We start from the raw sequence: 21888 nt of genomic DNA on the forward strand, positions 1-21888 counted from the left end.
TCATTATTTTTAATTATTCCTATTATTTCTCACTGGGCCTGACATTCTGCGTTTGATGATTATTGCAGTCTGCTAATCTGCACTCAAGGCAATTTCCAAGGAGAGGTCTTTCCTGCTGTTTTGAGCAGATGGGGTTCACGTCTCTTGAGACACATAGTGTGCAGCCCTGCCTGATGGCACCCAGGAGGACATTAGGCAGAAGGCTCCTTTCAGGAGGAGGCCTGGAACATCCCCCAGTAGGCTACCAGCACTACACTAGCATATTTTAAACAACAGATTCAAAACCTTTTTCTTTCTCACGGAGTTATTTCTGAAGCTGTATTTAATGGTTTTTGTTCCACTCAATACCACTGAAACATGCTGTATAGAAATCACTGACAAACACAGACGAGGAAGCAGAGAAGAGGAGGGAGAAGGAATGGAACTGGGCTTTCACTGCTTCTTCCCCTCTTTATTTTTTTTCCAAGTAGCATGTCCTTTACCAAGCTCAGCACAAGCCTAGACTTTGCTTGTGGAGTTTAAATGTTTTGCCACTGCAAACAGGATGCTGTGATTTTGCCAGTTCAGTTCTCAAACCTTGCTCGGGAGGGGGGCAGGGAGAAGGGATATACATGCAAATCAAATTTTATCTTTTAATGCATTTGCACTCACAGCATGTCCCACAGCACACCATTATAAGCATTTTACATTAGACACAGTGATCACATTTCTGAAGCCTTTATCTTCTGCCCATTTAAGTCAGTGGTCATAAGGATTAGATTTCATATCTTAATGAGAGCTCGGTCCCAACAATACCATGTCTCTCACTGCCTCTTTTCTCCTGATGGAAATGCACCTTGCTGGCATGGCTTAGGGAGAACACTCCTCCCTCTTCTACCGCAACAGCTTGTTAGACAGCAGTGTTGTCCTGAATTATACAGGTATGATTTTTGTTGTCTATAAAATAGAAAAACCCTGTAATCACTCCCAATGTATTGTAGGCACACTTCAATGGATGTGATGCATCTATGACTTCCACTAATTTTGTGCAGTGGGCAAAAATGTGATACTTCAGAGGGGAAACAGGAAGAAAAAGAGGACGATGGACACAACACCCTTTCCAAATGTATAGGTGAAATCTTTATACTCTGAAAACACAGAGTTGATTGAGAAGTCATTTCAAGCAGTAACATATTTCATGCTTTTTTTTTTTTCTTTCCCGATTTCTGATAGAAACAGGTCCAAAAGGAGATCACTTACACTGGAACAAAGTTTAAACAGTGCATGATGAATATTAAGAAAAGATTTCTTTGCACTTTAAAAAAAAGTTCACATGTACAGCTGTAGTCAGACAACCATCAGCTACATAAGTTTCTATATTTAGTTGCTTCCAGTGTCTGTCCCAGTCTACAGAGCAGTTTCCCTACAGAATGGCATTCTGCTCTACCCATAATTGTATCTGGAAATGAAAATTCATTGGAACCTGTTTACTTTTATTCCTGGTAGTCTAGAACTATTTCAAGTTCACTTTGGTTGCAAATCCACACATCAATATATTTTTCCATAGGCGCATCACCCATCATTAAAAACCAGGACTGGCACAAGGCACAGGCGGTGCTGTTGAGGGCAGCTGACAACCGCACAGCAAGCAAAGGCACCTGTCCCCCTGCCTATTTTCCCTTTGCTCAGTCATGAGGAGGCAGCTGTGCTGCTGGACCATACAGCAAGCTCCTACTGCTGTAGCAGAGGCAGCTAAAGGTTTTCCCTCCAGCCCAGCTGTACCAGATCTGCTCCCTCCGCTCCCCCTCACAGGAGCGGCCTGCAACCTCTCATCATCAGGATAGCAAAACCTACCAGTGCCAACCTCACTGAGAAGTCTCCTGGCTTGTTTCAACCACAAGAGCGGACAGCCCCAGCTCAGAGAGCATCATTCCTATTGAAACATGCCAGATACCTGCACTGCAGAGCTCCAGGTCAGACATTGCTGAGAAGTTGTACAGGACAGTGCTGCTTTCTCTCATGTTTCATGGAGGCATCGCAGCGTGGCTTCACACTGTGAAGCCCCAGCTCTTTCTTCAGGTAGCTGTGCTCTGCACTTTCCGTCACAGTGGGACAACCTGGAGCACATAGGTTAGATGTTCCCTGCCAACAGGTTAACTCTTACCTGGGCTTGTGAAGGTTTAAAAGCAGAGTCAAAGCCATTCTGCAGAGAGTCCAGAAAAGGCTGGATTTTGTAGAGGCCATGCGTTGTCTGGCTCGAGCGGAAGGCCACAATGTGGAAGTACTTCAGGATCTTCTCAAACCGTGATTGTGTCATGATAAGTGCAATGCTCTTGTTGCTGTAGAAGCCGCTGCTCCAGATGCTGAGAACGGACTCACAGTGGTGGATGCTGGTTGATATCATGTAGCCTAAGAAGGCCTTCATTTCCGTCAGGGTGACGTCAATCCAGGCATCATCACTACCGAACCTCTCCTGGTACTTCTTGGCATACATGTTGGTTTGGACCACCATATTCTTTAGTACATTGTCAGGGACAAAGAGCTGAAAAAAGTCCATGGCACTGGCAGTCAGGGGCATTTTTCGTGTTGGACCTAGGGCAAAAGCAAGAGGGAAGATAAGCTCATCCCTGATCATCACAAGGTATGTCCAACGCCAGCAATCTAAAGCAAGGTTAACTTTCCTATAGCAGGAAAACAGGGCCAAAGTGATGGCACGTCAGTTAATTCCTTTGAAAACAGACCTGCTGTCTGACAGATCTCATCAGGAAACTTCCCCCCTATACTCTCTGTCTTCCTCCTATATGATATGAATACAACACACTCTGAACAGTCTCTTCCTCTGGTCTGCACAGTCATTAGGTTGTAGCATGCAGGTCTGTGAAGCAGCATGCATCTATTTTTTCCATCTACAGACTATCTGTAACTTTTACCCTCAGCAGCTGTTTTGGCCTTTTTCTGGATAATCTTTGATTTGTCCATACGCGTGTCAAAGCAGTGCCTTCCTCAGAACAGCCCAGCAGGAAGGTGTCCAAGCCCTCCAGAGACTGCACACTGTCCCCATCCCAGATGACATGACTCCTGGGCACTAGAACCCAATCCTACCTTTCCTTTTGCACCTCAAATTCCTGCCCAGTTCATTGTCATTAATCCTGTGACTTTCAAATCTGCCTCTGCTCCACACATAGAGCCATGTAGATCATGTCCACACACTACCGAGCTATGTGCCTCTGCCGCCACATTGGAGCCTTATCCTGCACTGTGACATCCCCAAGAGAGCAGGTTACCAGAACAAGTCAAAGACACCACGTAGCTAGTGTTGCGGTCCTATGTCACAGCAAATATTTTTAGCATTACAAGGCATACGTTGGTGGTCTTCCTCCCAAAATGTAATAAGCCTTACAGTCCCATGCTGTCATTACTCCAGCTTTTCACTGTTCCTGCACCTTCTCTGCCCATTTCAACTATTCCATAAGAAGCAGAGGGGAAGGAGGGGGGGGGGGGGGGGGCGGGGAAGGAAGCTCTAAGGGTTGGCAGCACTGTATCAGTATAACAAGGTTATCCAGTCAGACACCAGATTACATTAAGCCGAATTAGGAACATCAAGCCTGCAATACCAGGGATGCATACAGCCCTTTCTCCTCTGATCCCTTCCATAAGCTGATTAAGATCCATTTTAAAAGTAGTGCTTTTCATGCTCCCACCCCATGGCAGTGCTTTAGCCACCAGGTAAAGGCTATGGAGCCAGGGACATTCTCTATTCTCCTACAGAAGCCGTGAAAATCAATACACCTGAGAGGAGCAGCATGGACAAAGCCAGTGGACAGGGCAGTGCTTAAGAGTAGTTCTACATCCCTGGGCAAAAATAGTGTCATGCTTATAACCCCAAACTCAGAGTTGGATCCAATAAATACTGCACCTTAGTTTAACAGCCTTCAGCCTTGGGACTGTTGGAAACTTCCTGAACAAAAGCAGGCAGCACACAGCTGCTCATTTGAAGTTCTGCCTAACAAGAATGAGTCTTCCTTGCACTACGTGGCTGCTGGGGGTCTCAGCATCGGCTCTCACAGCTGAATCTGAGCACGAGATCTGCCCTTCTACAATCTGGCTCTGCAAAGATCCACTACCATGCTGGTCAGGTGACGTTCTCCAGTACCCCTGTATCTCAGCTCACATCCTTAGTTACAGCAACAACTATAGCTTGCAGAAATTTTGCATGAAACAGTGCTATGAGGAACTACACAAATACTGTGACTGGACTTCAGCCTTAACGTTTGGGTGCACTCGGGCAATTAGAAGGACAGTAAAAACAGCACCAAGACACTGAACCAGTGAACCTTCAGACTGCAAAGAATGCCAAAAAAAGCAAGCAAAAGTGAGTATTTCTTTTCCCAAGTGTCATGGGGAAATAAACATATATTTGAAGATTACTTTCCAATTTTAATTTGTGAGACTGAGAAACTGGAAGTGAAACAGTTCAGTTGAAAGCACATTCCTCTATACAGCAAGACCAGAGCAAAGAGCTCCACACAGACCATGTTCTGGTAAGAACAGAGCAGAACATTGCAGCTTAAACGATAAAAGATTTTCATTATCAAGTGAAAACTATGGGGCTAGAAGAGATATACTTACTTAACCTTAGCTGCTATTGCAATAATAAAGCCTCTTAACAAAGAAGTCTCTTCTTTTGATCAGGAGATTTATATTCTAGTAGCACCCGCTAGACTGTTATAGCTGACATAAAACGCTCTACAAATGATTCTGTACGAATGACTTAGAGTACATCACTTTCTTCTTCCCCACAACTTAATCTTAAGTTTTTACATTCTACAGTAGATATGGCTTCATTATAAAAACACACTGCACAGAGTGTATTCCTAGTTATACACGAAGTCTTAAGTAGCTATTGAACTCCAGTGCCCAGGCAACCTCCCAGGTACAGCATAGAGATATTTTTTAAACTCTTGCCTTTAGAAGCAGATGCTGGGAGTGGGGGTAATTTTTTAAATCTTGCCTACAGCAAACAAGATGCATTCATAACGCATTAAGTCTTATGAAGTGAAAAATATTCGTCTTGAGACAGGTGGGTATGGACAATAGGTATGTGCTGGACTCCATCTTTAGGAAGTCAAGAGCAGTAAGAAGCACAAAAAGGTACCTTTGATGTATAAATAAGTTTTCAGTAGCTGCACAAGTTTAACTTGAAAAGCGAATATGGAAGACTGCCAGGTATACTGGATAAGACAATTCCTTTTTACCCAGCAGTCCTGCACCAGCTGCACAGAATCTCCTATTTGCTCTCCTTCCTGAAATAAATATTCCAAGATTTATATCCCATTGGCTATGCAGAACCCACACAGCTCTAAAAAAAGTGAACTGAATCACTTTCTGACTCAAACATCAACCTAATTGTTGACTAAATATAATTCTGAAAAGCCCTGTATAATCTCATTTTCTTAAAAAACAGCCTTTATTGGCAGTGAGTACAACTGATTCATAATTCACTGATATGCAATAAAACAAGAATGATACTGAATTTCTGTAGGTAGAAAACTGAATTTTTAACATGAATTGGGTTTTGCATAGTTAATTACTGGTCTAAAATACATTATTTAAATATGACTTTCCAAGTACACAAATATATCCCGTATATAAAGCCAACTGCATAAGACTTAAATAGTGAATTTGTGCTCTTTAAAGATTTTTACATTGACTTAAATAGCACTTACCCAGAAAATACTGATATGAAAAGAGTTCAGTGTTCCATACACGCACCATTTACCTTTCAAAGCTTTACTCAGTCAAATAAAATACTGGATTTGCCTAGTCTTCCGTTCTCAAAATGAATACACAATTATCTCTCTCCTCTGCGCTGAAGCGTGTGCATGGAGAATGTATTTATTTACATAGGGTTTTTTGCTTTAAGAACCAATCAGGATTTCCAATATAAGTTAGAGTCAGAGAACAAAAGCACTCTAGGAGTTCCCAAACATGCAGCTAGACCCAGTGTTCTCTGCACACCCGTGGCAGGGACAGGGCTCTAAGGAGTAACCTCTGGCTGGGCAGCACATGCACCAGCACAAGCATTTGGGGCTTGCTTTAAGTGACTTTGCAGAACATGGAAATGAACATAAACTTTCTCTGTTATCACACAACATGCACACGCAAACTCTTCTTCCTTCTTGCCTTGTCTACCAGCAAAAATTTGCATGTGCAATTAGCAGCAATCACCTTGCAAGTCATTACTGCGACTAGATCCTATTTTGACCAGGTTGGTTCTATTTTCTGTTTTGCACTCAGAAGGAATATCTCCCCCAGAGCTATAGGTATAGATTCTATAAGAATAGATTCAAAATAAATGAAGAAGATAAGCAGGGAAAGCCATTTGTGTTTCCATACTGGATATATGACTGTGCAGAGGAGGCTGGCACCTCGCCCTCAGACTGCGCACATTGCAGAGCCTGTTTTGGCTCAACTCAGCTCAGAGCAAACTGCAGCAGCCTCACTAGGTCCAACGCCTAGCTAGAGAGCAGGCTGCACGCTCAACTTCTCAGCAAATACAAACATTACAGAAAAAACAGAAAGATTTAAGAAAAAGGTCATGTGAAACTTCTATGTCACCATCCCTCTGGCAGCCCCTGTGCATCCTCCTGCAATCTCCGGTCTTCTCTGTCGCTGGGTCCCAACCAGTCATTCTTCCCCCTGCTTTGATCCCACCAGTGTTTCTAGTCTTCCTTACTGAGCAGCACATTCAGAAAAAAGTAAGAACTCCAAGTGAATTAACTGCTTTTTCCTTACTTCACTGGTTTGCAGAACTAAGTAATCTGAGCACATTTTTATAAGTTAATTTACCCTTTTCCATTTTTCCAGTTCCAATTACCAACCTTCACAGACTCAGACTAAAAGATGGAAAGTTTAAAAGCCTACTGTAATCTATCAGTGCTCGCACATAACATACAAATCTTAATGAGGTCAAAAGCATTGTCATTATGGGCAGGATAAATCAGATGTGTAAGAAGAAAATGCAAGATGTAAGAAGAAGAAAATTCTCCTTTTGCTCTGCTGTGCAAAAGACCTAGTGCTCTCATTCAAAGTTTAACTGAGGTTCATGATAAAACATGTCATTACATTAATAGGCCCAGGTATTACCATATGTATGCCAATCCAAATTGCACGGGCTGGAACCAAACCTTGTGCAAAGCTAAGCCAGGGTTGACTTTGAAATTAATTTAACTTTACTGGCAACTGGGCAGACCCAAATACTCCTGAATCAGATACAGGAGTGATAGAAGCATCTGTTTAAGAATTTAGAGGCCATTTCATTGTCCTCTTTGAGCAAAAATCTAACAATTTATAGTCATGCATGACGATAGCACATTTAGGTGTATTATACACAGATACATACCTAAGAAAAGTCTATGCAGAACCTGTTATTTTTGGTCAATTTGCAAGTATTTTCTCCTCTGACATATGGCACAGCTTTCAAAGACTAGGGTTTGAAAAGACAATTAATTCCTTCTTCTTAAGTGTAAGCAATTATACACTTTCCAAAAGTACACAACATGATTTTGGGGTCTTATTCAGAGAACATAAAAAAAATGCTGACAGAAGATTTCTGTCAGAAAACATAGATTCATCAAAAAAATCATGATGTTTTCGTGGAAAGTGTCAACTGATAAAATATGACAGACAGTTTAAACAATTCATCTTTCTCAATGAGTAGAGACCAATACTAAGAGCTGACAAAACAGCAACAAAATAAAAACCGATGTTTTAATATTTCCCAAGTGAGATTTTTCAGAACTTCCATTTCACATAAAGTTCCCGCATGTAAAGCTTTGGAAGCACTGGACCTTATCTGGCTTGCCAGAAAATCAGTTTTCATATCGGCCCTATTCTTAATGGTCTGGAAGAAATGTCCATCAGACCACTCTCAAACCATAGCCAGTTTGACAGCCTTATGAGCAGCCTGTCAAGACAGCTTGAAGTAAGTGCATGTAACAGTTCTCTTCCGAGTTTTATTCCAGTTTATTTCAGATACTGCTCTCCTGTAGCAACTGGGCAGCAAGTATCCAGGTCTTTAATGCAGGATATTACGCTGCATGTATTTCGCTCACCTTCATTAAAAAAAGCAACCAAAGTTTCAGGGACAAGTCTACTTTAAATTAAAGGAGTCATCCTAATTTATACCAGCTGTGGTTCTGACCAATATTTGAGGGCAAGTAGATGTTAGCATTTGTTATTCTGACAGATGAATTCTGGTTTCCCTTAGGACTGCCCGACACAAGAATTCTATATATAAATGATCAAAACATGATCTGTACCGTGGAGTTGCTGGGAGCTCAGAGGCAACCTACGAGGATGCAATAAAAAACCCCAACAACTCCCGAACAGACACTATATTGGCTTTCTTAAGTGAGAAAGAAGAAACTAGATATTGTCCTTCTTCCAAAGATGGTTCTTTTCTTAGAGCACAAGGGCGCTCTCAGCAGTCCAGGCTTCTGGGTAGGATTTAACAGGACCCTTCCCCCAGAAACTTACTTTGCACCCTTGCCTGGGCACTCAGTTGCACACATTTCTGCTCTACATTTGGTTTCCGTTAAGTTTATTCTGAGCTATTTAGCAAAGTGTGATTTGACTGCACTTTTCCAACCTCTATAAGCATGCCTTTGACAATGCCTCCAGGATTGCACATAACTGTAGTCACAAAAATTGTTTCACTTTCCATGAAAGGGTACTTTCTCTTCCCTCCCCAGCACTAAAAAGGATTGTTTTTCTCACAGTGTCAGCAATAAAGTGATCCACACATTGCAGTCTGACTTCTATCCATAGAGAGATTAAGAGCTGGGTCTAAAAGCAATCCAAGGACAAATTAAAAAGGACTAAAACCCAGTGCACATCCACTCCTTGCTGCCTGGTCAAGAGTCCCTGGCCTCCACACCAGACAGCGCTGAGTTATGACAAGTTAAATAAAGAACTTATTTAGTGAACCAAACAGTAAAATTTATATTAAATGGTAAAATTTAGTAAAGTATCTAGTAAACTAAGGAACTTCCTGCAATTCAGCTTTTTTCACTGCTCTGCATTGGATACAGATTCTCATCTCATTTTCTTCAGCGTTATAGCAAAACCCTTGAGAGTCAGGTCTAGCACATCAACCTGGCATAGGTCAGAGACGAGTAATGCACCCATTCCCACCCAACACCAGACAGCCTTCCCACCCAGTGTGACGAGAGGCCCTGGGTGATAACCAAGGCGCCCTGCCCATGCGTCCTGCCCCGTGCTGCTGTCACTCAGCAGGTTACTATGTGTGACAAGACACTGTATGAAAAATAGTTAAATTTCTGGCCATTTTCAGAGGACCAAGCAGGCAGGTCTTATGCCTTTCCCACTGACCAAATGTACGCTCTGCCACCAACAGCACTGGTCTGGGAATGAGCACAGGAGCGACGCTGTGGCAGCCTTCTGTTGAAGTGCAGCTTGTAGATTTAAGCCACAGTCAAAAAACCATTTAATTAAGAGAGTAATTCTTTGTGTTTACCATCATGTTTAAAGCTACAAAGCCTTCAAGCTGCGACAAGTGAAGTAGAAAGAATGAAAAGCCCACTGCGGATAATGTTTACACCTTTAATTATATACTTACTTCATTTCTGTGGTGAGATCTTACAACCTACCGATCACCGTTATCAACATCCAAGAGATCCTCCCAATCCAAAGGAACCTCCCGAACACTGGTGCAAGGTCTTATGGTTAAAATAATTTTAAAAAGCCAAACACCTTAAAACAGCAGAGTCAATGCTGGAACAGTACCATATTGTGTCAGTTTACATAATCCTTTGCATATTACTCATCTGGCTGTGGGACTGAATACACTTGTCCCTCTTTGGAGGAATTCCTGCTGCAGCAGCTTCCACAGCAATAGTCAACTGCACTTTCTTTTGCCACTGCAGTTTTCTATTAACATTTTACTGCACTCAACCATCAGAGCAGATTGGCTGTTCCTGGCAGCCCAGCTGACACTGAGCATATCTAGCAGGTTAGAGACAACCATCAACATTCTGACTTCATATATCATCAGTAATACAGCTTTTTGTAGATCACAGAGCAGTTACACATCTGGCTGTAGGCACAGCTGTGCACATTTATGAAATAACCCTATGAAGCAGCATGGACAGTTTTATGTCAGCACAACTTCCATTACTAGGCAAGGTGACCCTGATAACTAAATCCCAGAAGGCTGCTTTGGGATGTACCCATGGGAGGACACCCCGCTGCACCGGCAACTCTTGCAGATGCAATCCACCATCACATCTTTCTCTCCCGGGTCCCTGGTCTGTTCTAGTGCACACTGTTCACAAATACCATGACCTGCATGCAACTTGCTCCTTTCCAGCAATTTAAAATAAAAATTCATCTGTACAAGCAATAGCAATATTTGATGACAGGAACCTGCCTCCAAAAGGAGGGATTCTGCATTTGAAGAAGGGAAAATAGCCTAGTATGTTTTCCAGGCAAATCATCATGACATTTAATTTATCTTTTGTAAATAAAAGTCAATAAGCAAGTGACCCAACTAATGAGATGCTGAAAGCCTTCACACCAACTTCTGCATTTACATGCAACACACATATGCCACTGAAAAATGAACCTCTTTGTTTTGAGCAAGTCTCATGAGGAAATGGTTTTCCGCTTTGTTCAAAAATTATTAAAAAAAAGAAAGAATACATCAACTGGAAATCCAGACAGTTCAGTAAAGCATTAGAGACAACCTTTTCATACAAGTACATTCATTTCAGTACAGAACCTCCTCATGATTCATCTCCATCCCACATGAGCTAACATTGCTACAGTACTGGTCTCTACAATTGCTTCCCAAGAGCTACCGCCTCTTCCTGAAGAAGGCAGAGAATAGTTGTTAGGATAAGCACATAGTCCCCGAAACATTTGATGCTACTTCCCGTGAACATAACTAAGCACCTACTGCTGCACCCACTTGGGAGAGGGTGATGAGCAGGGTGCTCTTGCTGCAGGCCAGCTAGCAGAGCTCAAAAAACAGAATCTGCCCAAGAAGGTTGGTACCGGGTGCTCCATGGGATGATATTCAGGCTCTTTTTCCAAATATCCTTCCTTTGGGTTGTATCAGCCCCCTTTGACTTTTACTGCTCTCTGTAGGAAAGCATGCACATATGCTTTCAGGTGAGCTTCACAAACTGCCCAGTAAGACAAAAGTTTCTCTGCTGTGATCACCCCAGACTGGGAGGCAAAGGAGCTCTCATCACTTTAGAGATTGTAATAATAAAATATATCAACACTTCAGGCACAGATACCCTTGTTTGAAAGTTACACCACCTCTATCAGAGAAGCTCATGATGCATCTGCATTTACACAGCTGCTTTTAAACTTGTAATTTCCCTACTTTATATTCTCCATGTTCCTCCCCAAAATCCTCAAAAACCTTGGGACAAGCAGTTACAAGCCACACATTCCTCGTTGGTGCATTAGGCTTAGAGGCAGATGAAAGTCTAAACATTTTCTTAGGACACCTGAGATGCAAGTGTGGGTCATGTATTTGCAATCCTTGCTAGGGCCTGGGCTCCTTTACACAAGCACACTATCACTTTGTGCACAGTTTGATTTTTCCTCTTTTATGCCTGCCCCTGTTGTTAGACTGCCTTTTTCCATCCTTGTTCTGCCTGCCCTTGGAAATGACCAGTGCCACAGGCTGTATGAACATCTGAATTCAAAATAGTCAAGTGACTGGAAAGTTCAATAAATTACTTCTATATACCACGAACAACATCCCTAATCCTCTTGCCACATGCAGGATACATGACACATTCCACAGCACTTCAACAGCTTAGGCTTCCTAATAACTTATAAACCCACAACTACTCAGTTTTAAGAAACCACAGCCTTCCTTCAACAATGAAGTGTAAAAAAAAAAAAGCAGTCATCTGTGCAAAAAGGTGGATTTATTACTTGTACCACCTGGGTTAACTCCAGAGTGATGCAGATGTGTTTCCAAACCTCTGTACCCCCAGGGAAGGCTTTCGGGGAGTTGTATCTGCAGAGCGAGCCAGAAGCACAACTTGGAGCTAAACAGTGCATAAGCAGGATCCTCAGCAACACAGCACCGCTCATCCTCAGCAATAGCAGCCCCTCAGGAATCCCTCAGCAACACAGCACTGACCCTGCAGCCTCTGCCCAGCTCCATGCCCAATTGCCCTCACAACTGCACCATGCTGCACCGCTGCCGGGGCGCAAGCAGAGCGGGGACTGGGCCAGGGAACTAAGTTTGCAAAGAACACCATCATATGTCTTCCCCCATGGCCTTTCGGGAGAGACGCTTTGTTACTTTGGAGCCAAAGTCCACCTCCTCACAGTCTTAGTATACTGTAGTCTGAGATCTGGCAGGTAAAAGATTTAAGGTGACTAGACAGGCGCTGCTTACTGGTAGCCATCCATCACACCAGATCACAGCTACACCTGGAGGTCATCATCTTCATGCTTCTTGGGGGTTGCTAACAGATGAACCAATAAAAGCTGAAAGACCTCATGGGATTTAATCACTGTAAGAACATACCCTCAGCTTAAAAAAGGAGAAAGTACCTTGTACTTCTCATTTTGGACCTAGCAGCAACAGAGATTCAACACAGATTTCATTCAGCAGAGATTTTCAAAGAATTTCATAGTGTGCTCACTAAAAATAAAATATAAAAAAAAGTTGTTGCTGATGAAATCTGGGTCATATTAAGTAATGGAATGGAAGGCAAAGCAAATAAATATTTCTGCTATATAAAACCCAGGCCCAAACAACAGTTCCTTGAATCTGCAGGTATAATTTATACAGGATGCACCTGCAAGGTAAATTCACATTAGTAACCACTGCAAAGTGTGTCCCATTTGCAAAGCGCCAAGCACTTCAACATTAAGGATTCCAACAGAGGCTTCTGGGCATTATCACAACAGAAATAATAGCTTCCCATTCTGTAACCACAGATTAGGACATTTATAGCTCAAGACCTCAGTGACTGCAGCTTCACGTTTCCTAGTTATATTCTTCCTCTTATAGAAGCTGCAGTCTTCATATTAGGGTTCATAACAGATCTTCGGATTACTATGCCAGAGCTAAATCCTCCACGATCTGCAAAAATCTGGCCAGGATAATCAGCCTGTGACTGATTAGAGGCTATAAGCAGAGTCAATAGCATGCTTAAGGTAATGTTTTAACTAATAGTAATAAGGATGCTTCTCAGTATGTTTTTGCGCTGTAAACATGGGCTGGCCCCATGCCCTGTCCTGCATGCTCTTATCTACTCACAGATCAGTTTTCTTAAAGGGGAAATATGTAAGCTACTGTTTTCATATCAGGCTGGCTTATGAGTTCATGATATGATGAATAAATATATTTACTCAGTGGCAAATAACTGGAAAAGTTCCCATTTAAATAAAGACTGTGAATTTTGACGGCTGCTCAAGGACTGAAGTGGTGCTTCCCTTCCAAAGTGCCTGCCCATTGAGCAAGAGCAAATATTTCCTGAGTTCAGGAACCAGGAGTCAGCCTCCCTGCATGTTCTACTCCATGACTGCTATGCTCTGCTCTCTTAGGTGAATCACACCATCTGTGCTTCTAGCTTATCCATGTCTCAGGCTGGCACTGGGACCTATGTCCTGTTTTCCTTTGCTCCACTCCGCACATTCTCAGCCTTCCCTGGTTGCTTGCTGTTATCTGACCCTGAGCTTCCCCAGGCTCCACTTCTCTGCTGTTCTGCCCACCCTTCCTCCTGCGTTTCTGAGATGCTGCCATATCTCCAACTTTCCCGTTCTCTTGGTATTTCACTTCAGCGATGAGACGAGGCTTATGAATTCTTCAAGTCTAAAACTGCTGTTTCTAAGGTTACCTGCTTTGAGACAAGGATTTGCTGTCAGGTGTTAAAGGTGGTCAGCTGGGTCAGCACCGGTTAGGGGCACGTCCAACTGGACGGTATTCAGTCATAAGCCATAGAATAAAGATCTGCATCTGGGCCTGACCAGTCTGTGGCTGCTCAGATGTCCCGACCCTCTCTGGTTCCTGTTCCACTTCTCTCCCTTGCTCCCAAGCACTGGCCCATGTGAATTAACACAGTATTGATGTCTGAAGTCATACTTTCATACACCATTTTTCCATTAAACTCTTTCTGGCAAGGAATATCTAATTAGCCAGTAAGCACAGACCAAACACCATAATTACTGGTGAAAGAGGTCTGCTACTGAAGACTTTTCTCTTTTGTTTCAAAGACAAGTGTAATGTTACTTGAAAGTGTTGAAAATTGTATTCTCTGCCTCTTTTCCTACAATCCACAGGTATGAGCGTGCCACATCTACACCCTCGTCAATCATTCTCAGCATAAAGGAAGACGAGTTAAAAACCTTCAAGTGTGGATTCAGATTCTTGGGGGCTTAAAACACCAAAAAGGTGACATACATATTTCTGCAAGTGAGCAAAGGCAGAAATGTATTCTTCTGTAGAGCCCAGCCAGCCCACCAAAATCAATCTAATTTCATAGCAGATGTGAAACAACTCACATAGAGCTGCTGTTGCGAGTCCCTTTCTTGCCTTGGCCAGTCCCTGCTGGCAAGCAAGTGCCCAACATCTGTGTTGAGCACATCAGTGTTTATCTAGCACCATATTTTCCACAAGAAAAACTCAATTCTCTAGATGCCTCATAGCCTCCACTTAAATAACATTTGAGGGTTATTTAAGTAAGCCACTACTCTCACATGACAAAACTCTTCTGCCTTTTATTGCTATTGACATCAAAGCATCTCTGCCTCTTTACCACTGTGTCTTCTAGGAAGCTGAGACATCTCTCTCTTCGTGCCCTCACTGAGCCACTGCATCAGTCAGTGTTCATTTATCAGAAAGCCCAGTGTCAACTTGCTCTCCAGGAAAGATCAACCTATGCTACTGCTCCAGTCAGGATAAAGTACCGCAGCTCTGGCGTCAAGAATGCTCATCTGTTTCCAAACCTTCTTTCATTTTCCAACTTGTTTTTTAAGTGCTTTTTGAATACAGAATCCCCCAGGAAAAGGATTATCCGAGAACCTCAAGTTCTGATTGGTAAGCCTCCCCCCACCTCTCTTGGCTCTGTGTGTGGAAACAGCAAGGCAAATACAGAAGAAGATATATCTCCACAGGGAGCCTCCTGCTTCCTAAGCCTTCCAGACTTAACTTCTAAAGCTGGTTTTATATTGTAGACGGATTTGCTCTCTTGCATTGCCCTTCCACTTCCTCAGCTGCTTGTTGCTATGTTCACAAAGGTCTTATTTAAGCAACATTTCTCTCCATTCATTCTTTATTTATGTTGACTGCCTCATAAAATAAAATTAAGAAAAGAGACCTACTGAGTCTCATTCAACACCATCAGCTTCTTCCATCATCTCTGATGCAGCTCCTTTCCTCCTCACTAACTGTGAATGGACCTGAATAGGTAGCATTTTCCCTTCCACATCAAGAATTGATAAGATTCCTCCCTTAGGGCCAGATTCTACTAGGTCCTAAGCGCTATAACCTCCATCGATGTTTTAGTGGGAGGAAAAAAAAGCAACCTTCAGATCATTAGCAAGGCTGGGCCTGGAGTTTTTATAACCTTGTGTGATCAAAACCTCAAGCCTGCCAGGCAAGCTAGAATGTTATTTATTTGGGGAGGAAAGAGAAGACTGAGAAAGCAGGTGAACATACTGCTTTTCATCATAGCTAAATATTTGATCAGGGTCTGGTAGTACTCCTGGCAGAAAAAGCCAAGGCACTTTACAGAAATTCTATCTCTGGGCCTGGACTGATGCAGTCTAGCAGAGCTGGATACAAATGACCACAGTTCCTGCTTGCCCGGCACTGCCTGCTTGCCCATATAGGAGCTGCATAGCAAGATACTTTCACAGGCCTTAGCACAGTGGTTTCCAACACGGGCTGCCAGGGGAATGTACAAGACAAACCATTGCAGTGCTGGAAGAAAATATTTGATTGTTAACAAATATAAAAAACTTAAATAGTGTTTATTTCATCTTTATGTCATCCTGGTTTAATTTCTATTTTTGTGTATGCTTTATAATGTATGTAGCATATTAATACAGTAGTGCATGTATATAATTTATAAATAAATATACACAGATAGGGGTAGCTGCTCAAACAACTATTGTTAGGTGTGCATGACCAAAAATGTTTGGAGAAGGCTGCCCTAAAGTTTTTCAGTAATTGCATTCAGGACTAAAGCAGCTCAACAGACAGTTCACCCTCACTTTAGCAGAGAGCCGAGTACACACTCAAATCCTGTAAGATTCAGCTGATCTATCTGTACAGGTTTTATACCAGTATAAACAGTTTGCTTTGAAAAGCTGTCATTTCTTTGCTCCCTTAGAAAACTGTTCTTGTAAGAACAGAGGAGTGGTGGTATCAATCAGAGGTATTTTGGCATTGGTATAACAGTTTTCATGTCACTCTGCTTTTAGCATATTGCTATACTGTAGCATTAAAGTAGTACCACATATGCATTTGTTTAATTATGTGCTTATATGCTTCTCTAGATTCAAAGGATAATGTACTATATTAACATGCCTCGACATTCACCTTTGAATTTTAATTTGCATCACTCACAAATCAAAAGGTGGTTTAACAGCCTTGTGTTCTCTAGTGGAAGTTTCCAGAGTGCACACTCATTGTGCAGTCAGCCATGCAAATCATTAATTCTATAAGAAAGACTGGGACTGCAATATGCATAGGGGCAGGAAAGGATGAAAATGTCTTTTTACTATAAAAATGCTTTACAGTCTATCCTGCAGCCCTGCTGTCCTCCCTCCAGGGCCTTATGACCACTGCTCCATAGATCTGGTTGCTCTTCTCAAAACTTGGCAAGCAAATTGAAACCAGTGGGTTCTTCGGGGAACATAGGTTTTTCCTTTTCATCACAGGTCTTAATGTTAGTTTCTACCACTTATAATCAGACCTGATACCAAACTTCCAACAGATGTAAGTATATAAAATGTTTTAGGAAGCAATCCAGTCCAGAACTTGCCATTGAATTTTAGGTATTTAACAATGTCAGGTATTTAAGTTACTTGTATAGTCAAAGCAAACAGGTTGTGCTTTCAATAAACATCAAAAGGGATCTCTTAAGAAATTTTTGAGGCTACAGTCTAGGAGTTAGCTGACAACAGTAATCTCTTCTTAGGGTATCTTAGGCTCCAGTCCAACAGAAAGCATGAGACAGATGCTTAATCTTAAGCTACAGTGATCAAATTATTCTTAGGTACCAGTGCAACACTACGCTGAAATGAGTGCTTCTGAAGCGACATTACGCATGTTTCTTATAGTCCAGGGCTGCTCCAAACAAATGACTTTGTGGTCAAGTGATGCAGGCTGTAAAAAATACAGGAATAACTGGAAAAGAATGAGTAGGGAAAAGTATAGACACAGCAAAAGAGGTGCTTAAATACTCTGCTTAGAAAAAAACCCTAACTTTTCTTACTTTTTAGAAGTAAAGTTAAATAAATAAAAAAGAAACATTTAAAAAGTTTAAAATCTTGCTTATTTCCTTTTCCACATTCTAAATTACAGACAAGGCAATTTACAGTGGCTGTCTACAGCAACAGTCACAGAAAGCAATACTTGAAATCTGTGTATGTGTCTCCTTGCTTTAGGAAGCATTCAAGCTCCACCTGTATGAAGAACAGAGTTCAGCTATTCTCAAAGAAAAGCAACAGCCAGACCAAAACTGCCTAAACAAATGTAACATTTTGTTTTCTTTAATAGAGACCATCACCCGATTTTGGCCAGATTTCTGCCTCTAGAACCAATGTCTGGGGAATATGGGGCTCCAGGGTACACTCTGCAATTGAGGGAAGAACCAGACATAGGAGACCAAATCCCTACCTCCATCAATAAAGGTCGGGGAGGAGAAGGGACAATATTCCTTAAATGCTTGCCACAAATAATTGGGCCGATTACTCAGTCCATTAGCCTCTAAACTTCCACTGCTCTCTTCTACTAGGCAACAGGACCACAGATGCATTCACACCTCAGTCCCATAAAATGGTAAAAATTAAGTAAAAACCTCAAAACTCTATGCAGGCGCAGCTGATACCCCTGAAGTGCAACCTTCATCCAAACAGAAGGTTGATTAACCATGGGCAACCAAACCCATAGATACGCACCACTCCTATTAGATCTGAAACAAATTTTGTTGAGCTGCACACTGCATTCCTTCCACCTTTTTAATGCCAAGTTTGATGTTGTGGCGGGTGTGACAGTTGTTCACATATTGCATCTCCCACACAAGCAGATCTGGAACATCAACCGTAGCGGGTGTGGGTGAGCAGCATGGTCAGGGGCATCTGGCCATCATTTTGGTATGTTGGAAGTACCAGCTGTCATCTTTATGTGACACCACGAATGCAACAACAGGCAGATTATGGCTTCATGTGATCCTGCCTTTCAAAATCAACTAGCTTTTTCATTGCAGGAGGTGCTGTTAGAGCCTGCAGGCTCTTCTCACTACAAGTGTGCTGTCTAAAAAGGACTGAACTCAAGCAAACCATGTTTCAGCAAGGGCAATTCAAAAAGCTGTCACCCCCACCAGCTATTTTTGCATAAGGTAGGTGAGAACTCAATACCTGTAAGACCTTTACCTTCTCCTCCCACAGGAACAAACCTGAGCACACGGGGCAGAGCAAAATTGTAAAAAGCCTGGCTTACTAAGCAGCAACATTTGAACAATGAACCCCTGCCCGAGACTACCTGCAATTTTAACAGGACAGTGGATACATGGTGTCCAGCAGAGCCCAGAAGAATCAAAAAAGGAAGTTTCATAATGACTGAGAACATGACGTTAAAATGTGAAGTATCGGTAGGATCTATATTAAGACATTAGAGAAACATTCATTTTTATGACAGCAAAGAATTCTAGGAAGCAAAATACAATTAGAGAAACTAAATGCTGAAGCAGAGAAGAGCAGGTTAGGAAAAGGTTATAGTACAGATTAAAAGGATTCAGCAGAAATGGAAAGCTTCAAAGTAGTTTTGAACAGCTTTTGTTATACTTGTTTCTTGCTCCTTTCCTGATGAAAGTATTCTGCTGAAGCATTCTCCCTTTAGCTGCCCATTTCAACTTAAAAAGAAAGAATCCCATCTCCCTTTTATCTTAAGGAAGAAAGCTGACATTAGAACAATTGGTAGTGCGCTGCTCAATGTCAAGCCGCTCCAGGTCAATATTCAGACCCCTTTTTGAGTCAACCTTTCCGCAAAAGACCTGAAAAGACACAGTTTGTATTTTAACATTTCACTCACTCAACTGCAGTATCTGCCCATCAAATGTTTCTGCTTCAGCATACAAATGGGTGCTTTTACAAAGAAACTAATGCTCACTTAGTATCTTTTCATTGATTCAGAGAGTGATAGCCAACAGCCAAAAAGAAAAGAACTGGTACAATCTCAACAACACATGAACAGTGTCAAGTCCATTTCATATTCCCAGAACAATTTCATATTCAGTACCCACTTTGACAGTATCAATTCAAAAATACCCATAGCTGAATATTTTACACCCACCATCTGTCCCAAAAAGAAAGTAGGTGCTTGGATTATAATTTGCACTTAATAGAGCTCAGCACGGTTTGTATATACCCCAGTCTAGTGGGATTGTAGGATTGGGTACTTCTGGCTATACTCCCACTCCTCTTAACCAGAAACAGCTGCGCCTTGTCCAGAAACACCCAAAATGCTCTTTAAGCAAATACAACGGGGATGAAGGGGAAGGAGAAGGAAGCGAGGCAAGTGAAATTTTCAGGACACAGACTCATGACCTAGGCACGCTTCAGCTGCCAGGGCAAGGATTTTGCCTTCATTTTCAAGGCCACTAGTGGGATTCATAAGGGAATAAGTTTCATGAGTCTGAGGGCAGAACACCAGAAGCTGCAATACCTGTGGCAAAGACAACAAAAACTTCAAATCTTGCGGTTTATATTTCCGTTTCTAATCCTCGTATACTAGGAGTCCCATAACAAGAATCTATGTGAATCCAAGTTCAAGGTAACATGTTAAGCTGAGAAAACAAAGACTTTCAAAGAGAAATAACAGGCTTGGCAACTTTAAACTTGTTACTCTGATCTCAGCACTCCTCAAAGACTGAACAGATTTTGGAGAAAGGACTAACCAAGGACATCAAGACAAATGTAGAGCATTTGTATCACAGACAGGTGACCTTAGAATCATTTTTACTGGGTAAGCTTCTAAGATACTACTTGCAGGCTCACTGAATTTATCTGTTATTTTTCTAGCTAGGTACTTGTTAATTGGTAGCAACAGGGATGAGTAAGAGTACTAATGTCTCCTCTTTAGCCAGATCCTTGACTGAGAGAGGAGTTGTCTGGATGAAAGTAGGAGACTTTAGGGAAGAGATTGTTTCATTTTTGACTAGAACTGAGTGTATTATCAAGACACTGGGCAATGCTGGACTGATCATCCTACTAGATAGTAGCTGGATTTGTTGGCCAAAATAAATCTTACAGATCAATAACAGAAGTTTTTTTCCTCCAATTATCTGCTCAAATCAGAGACAGTCTCTTTATTCTGCAGAACAGTGACACACAACAGACCTCTAAGCCAGTGGTTTTCTAGGTAGCATTAGGATGGGGTTTAGTTATCTTTAGTGGAGATAGCCTGGACTATGACTTAGCTGGGCCTATTCCAGACCTGCACTGGTCTTCCTCCATGTATCTATCCTCATGGTCTACAGATATTTGTGTTGAGATTCAGCTGCAAGGAGGCTCTTCATACCTCAAAAAGAATCATGGACAAAGGCAAGTATGACCCTAGGCACCACTGGATGATGCAGTAACTAAGTGCCTCCAAAGTGTGGCATTGCTAATCTCACAAGTATTTGGGCAGCATTGTATCAGGCATCCCTGGCATAAGATTTTTAACATACAGAAGAAGCCTCAGAATGAGTTGTTTCAGTAGAGATACAAGATTCATGGACACACAACTCATTATCATAGAAGTGAGGGTGAGAAGGATACCCTAAGTGACTGTCAGGTGTGCCTAGGCCACTTTAATGGGGCAAAGGGAAGCAGGGAGCTTCACCTTAATGGATTAAGAGGCCTTCTACAAGCACACAGCTCTTCCCCACAAGCTAACACAGCTTTCTCCCTGCTCCCAAAACCAACCCAGGAGATGCAAGTAGCCAGTCTTTTGCATAACGCTCCAATACACAACTTGCCACTAAGCAGCTTCCCTAGCGTTTATCTTAACCAATCTAAAACAGAGGAGAAAAGTGCTGGAAGGGACCTCAGGAAGTCCTTTAGTCCAGGCCTCTATCCCCCCCCATTCAGCATGCATACTGCGTGTCAGTCCATTACAATAGGTTAGTGCCACTTGTTCTTAGGTTTCCAGTAACATACCTCATGTCTTCTGTAGCACTGCACTGAGTTTCTTTTTTTTTTCTGTTTGATTTAATTAGCCATCAATGTATACCTGCTATTTCTTATATTCAGTTTTCAGAGCAGGTACGGCAGACAATACACTTGCCTGTAATAGCCCACACATTCATATGGCCACTTAGCTTAAAAACAGAGTACTGAAAGGTGGTCCAACTAGTAGGTTTTCTGTTTCTCAGTCTTTCTCTTCACATTTGACTATTTGCTTCTCACCTGGATTGGTGACCCAGAGTGTCTCTCCTAAATGGTGAGCCAGTCTCATTGCAAGTCTAGTACACTCTGTTTAAATATCTGCAGAGGATATTTGCCTTTTCAGAAGAACACGGTACTGAGTCACATTTGTCTGGTGTTCAGCTTCAACCTCCAGTTCCCTTTCCACCTAAACAAGTTCTTCCCTTTCCCCTCCATTTTCCACTTCTGCTGTTAGTCACTGCTGCCTTCACA

At 42.1% G+C, this 21888-nt stretch overlaps 1 protein-coding gene across 1 annotated transcript in view; it reads right to left on the reverse strand.

Moving 5' to 3' along the window:
- PGBD5 (piggyBac transposable element derived 5) overlaps positions 1–21888 on the reverse strand; it is a 73884-nt gene that overhangs the window by 41306 nt on the left and 10690 nt on the right. Inside the window, exon 2 of the mRNA XM_037391070.1 lies at positions 2144–2571. Coding sequence (XP_037246967.1) covers positions 2144–2571 — 428 coding nt within the window. The remainder of the gene's footprint in view (positions 1–2143; positions 2572–21888) is intronic.

Source organism: Falco rusticolus, chromosome 6 (assembly GCF_015220075.1).
Source record: "Falco rusticolus isolate bFalRus1 chromosome 6, bFalRus1.pri, whole genome shotgun sequence".
NCBI classification, from domain to species: Eukaryota; Metazoa; Chordata; class Aves; order Falconiformes; family Falconidae; genus Falco; species Falco rusticolus.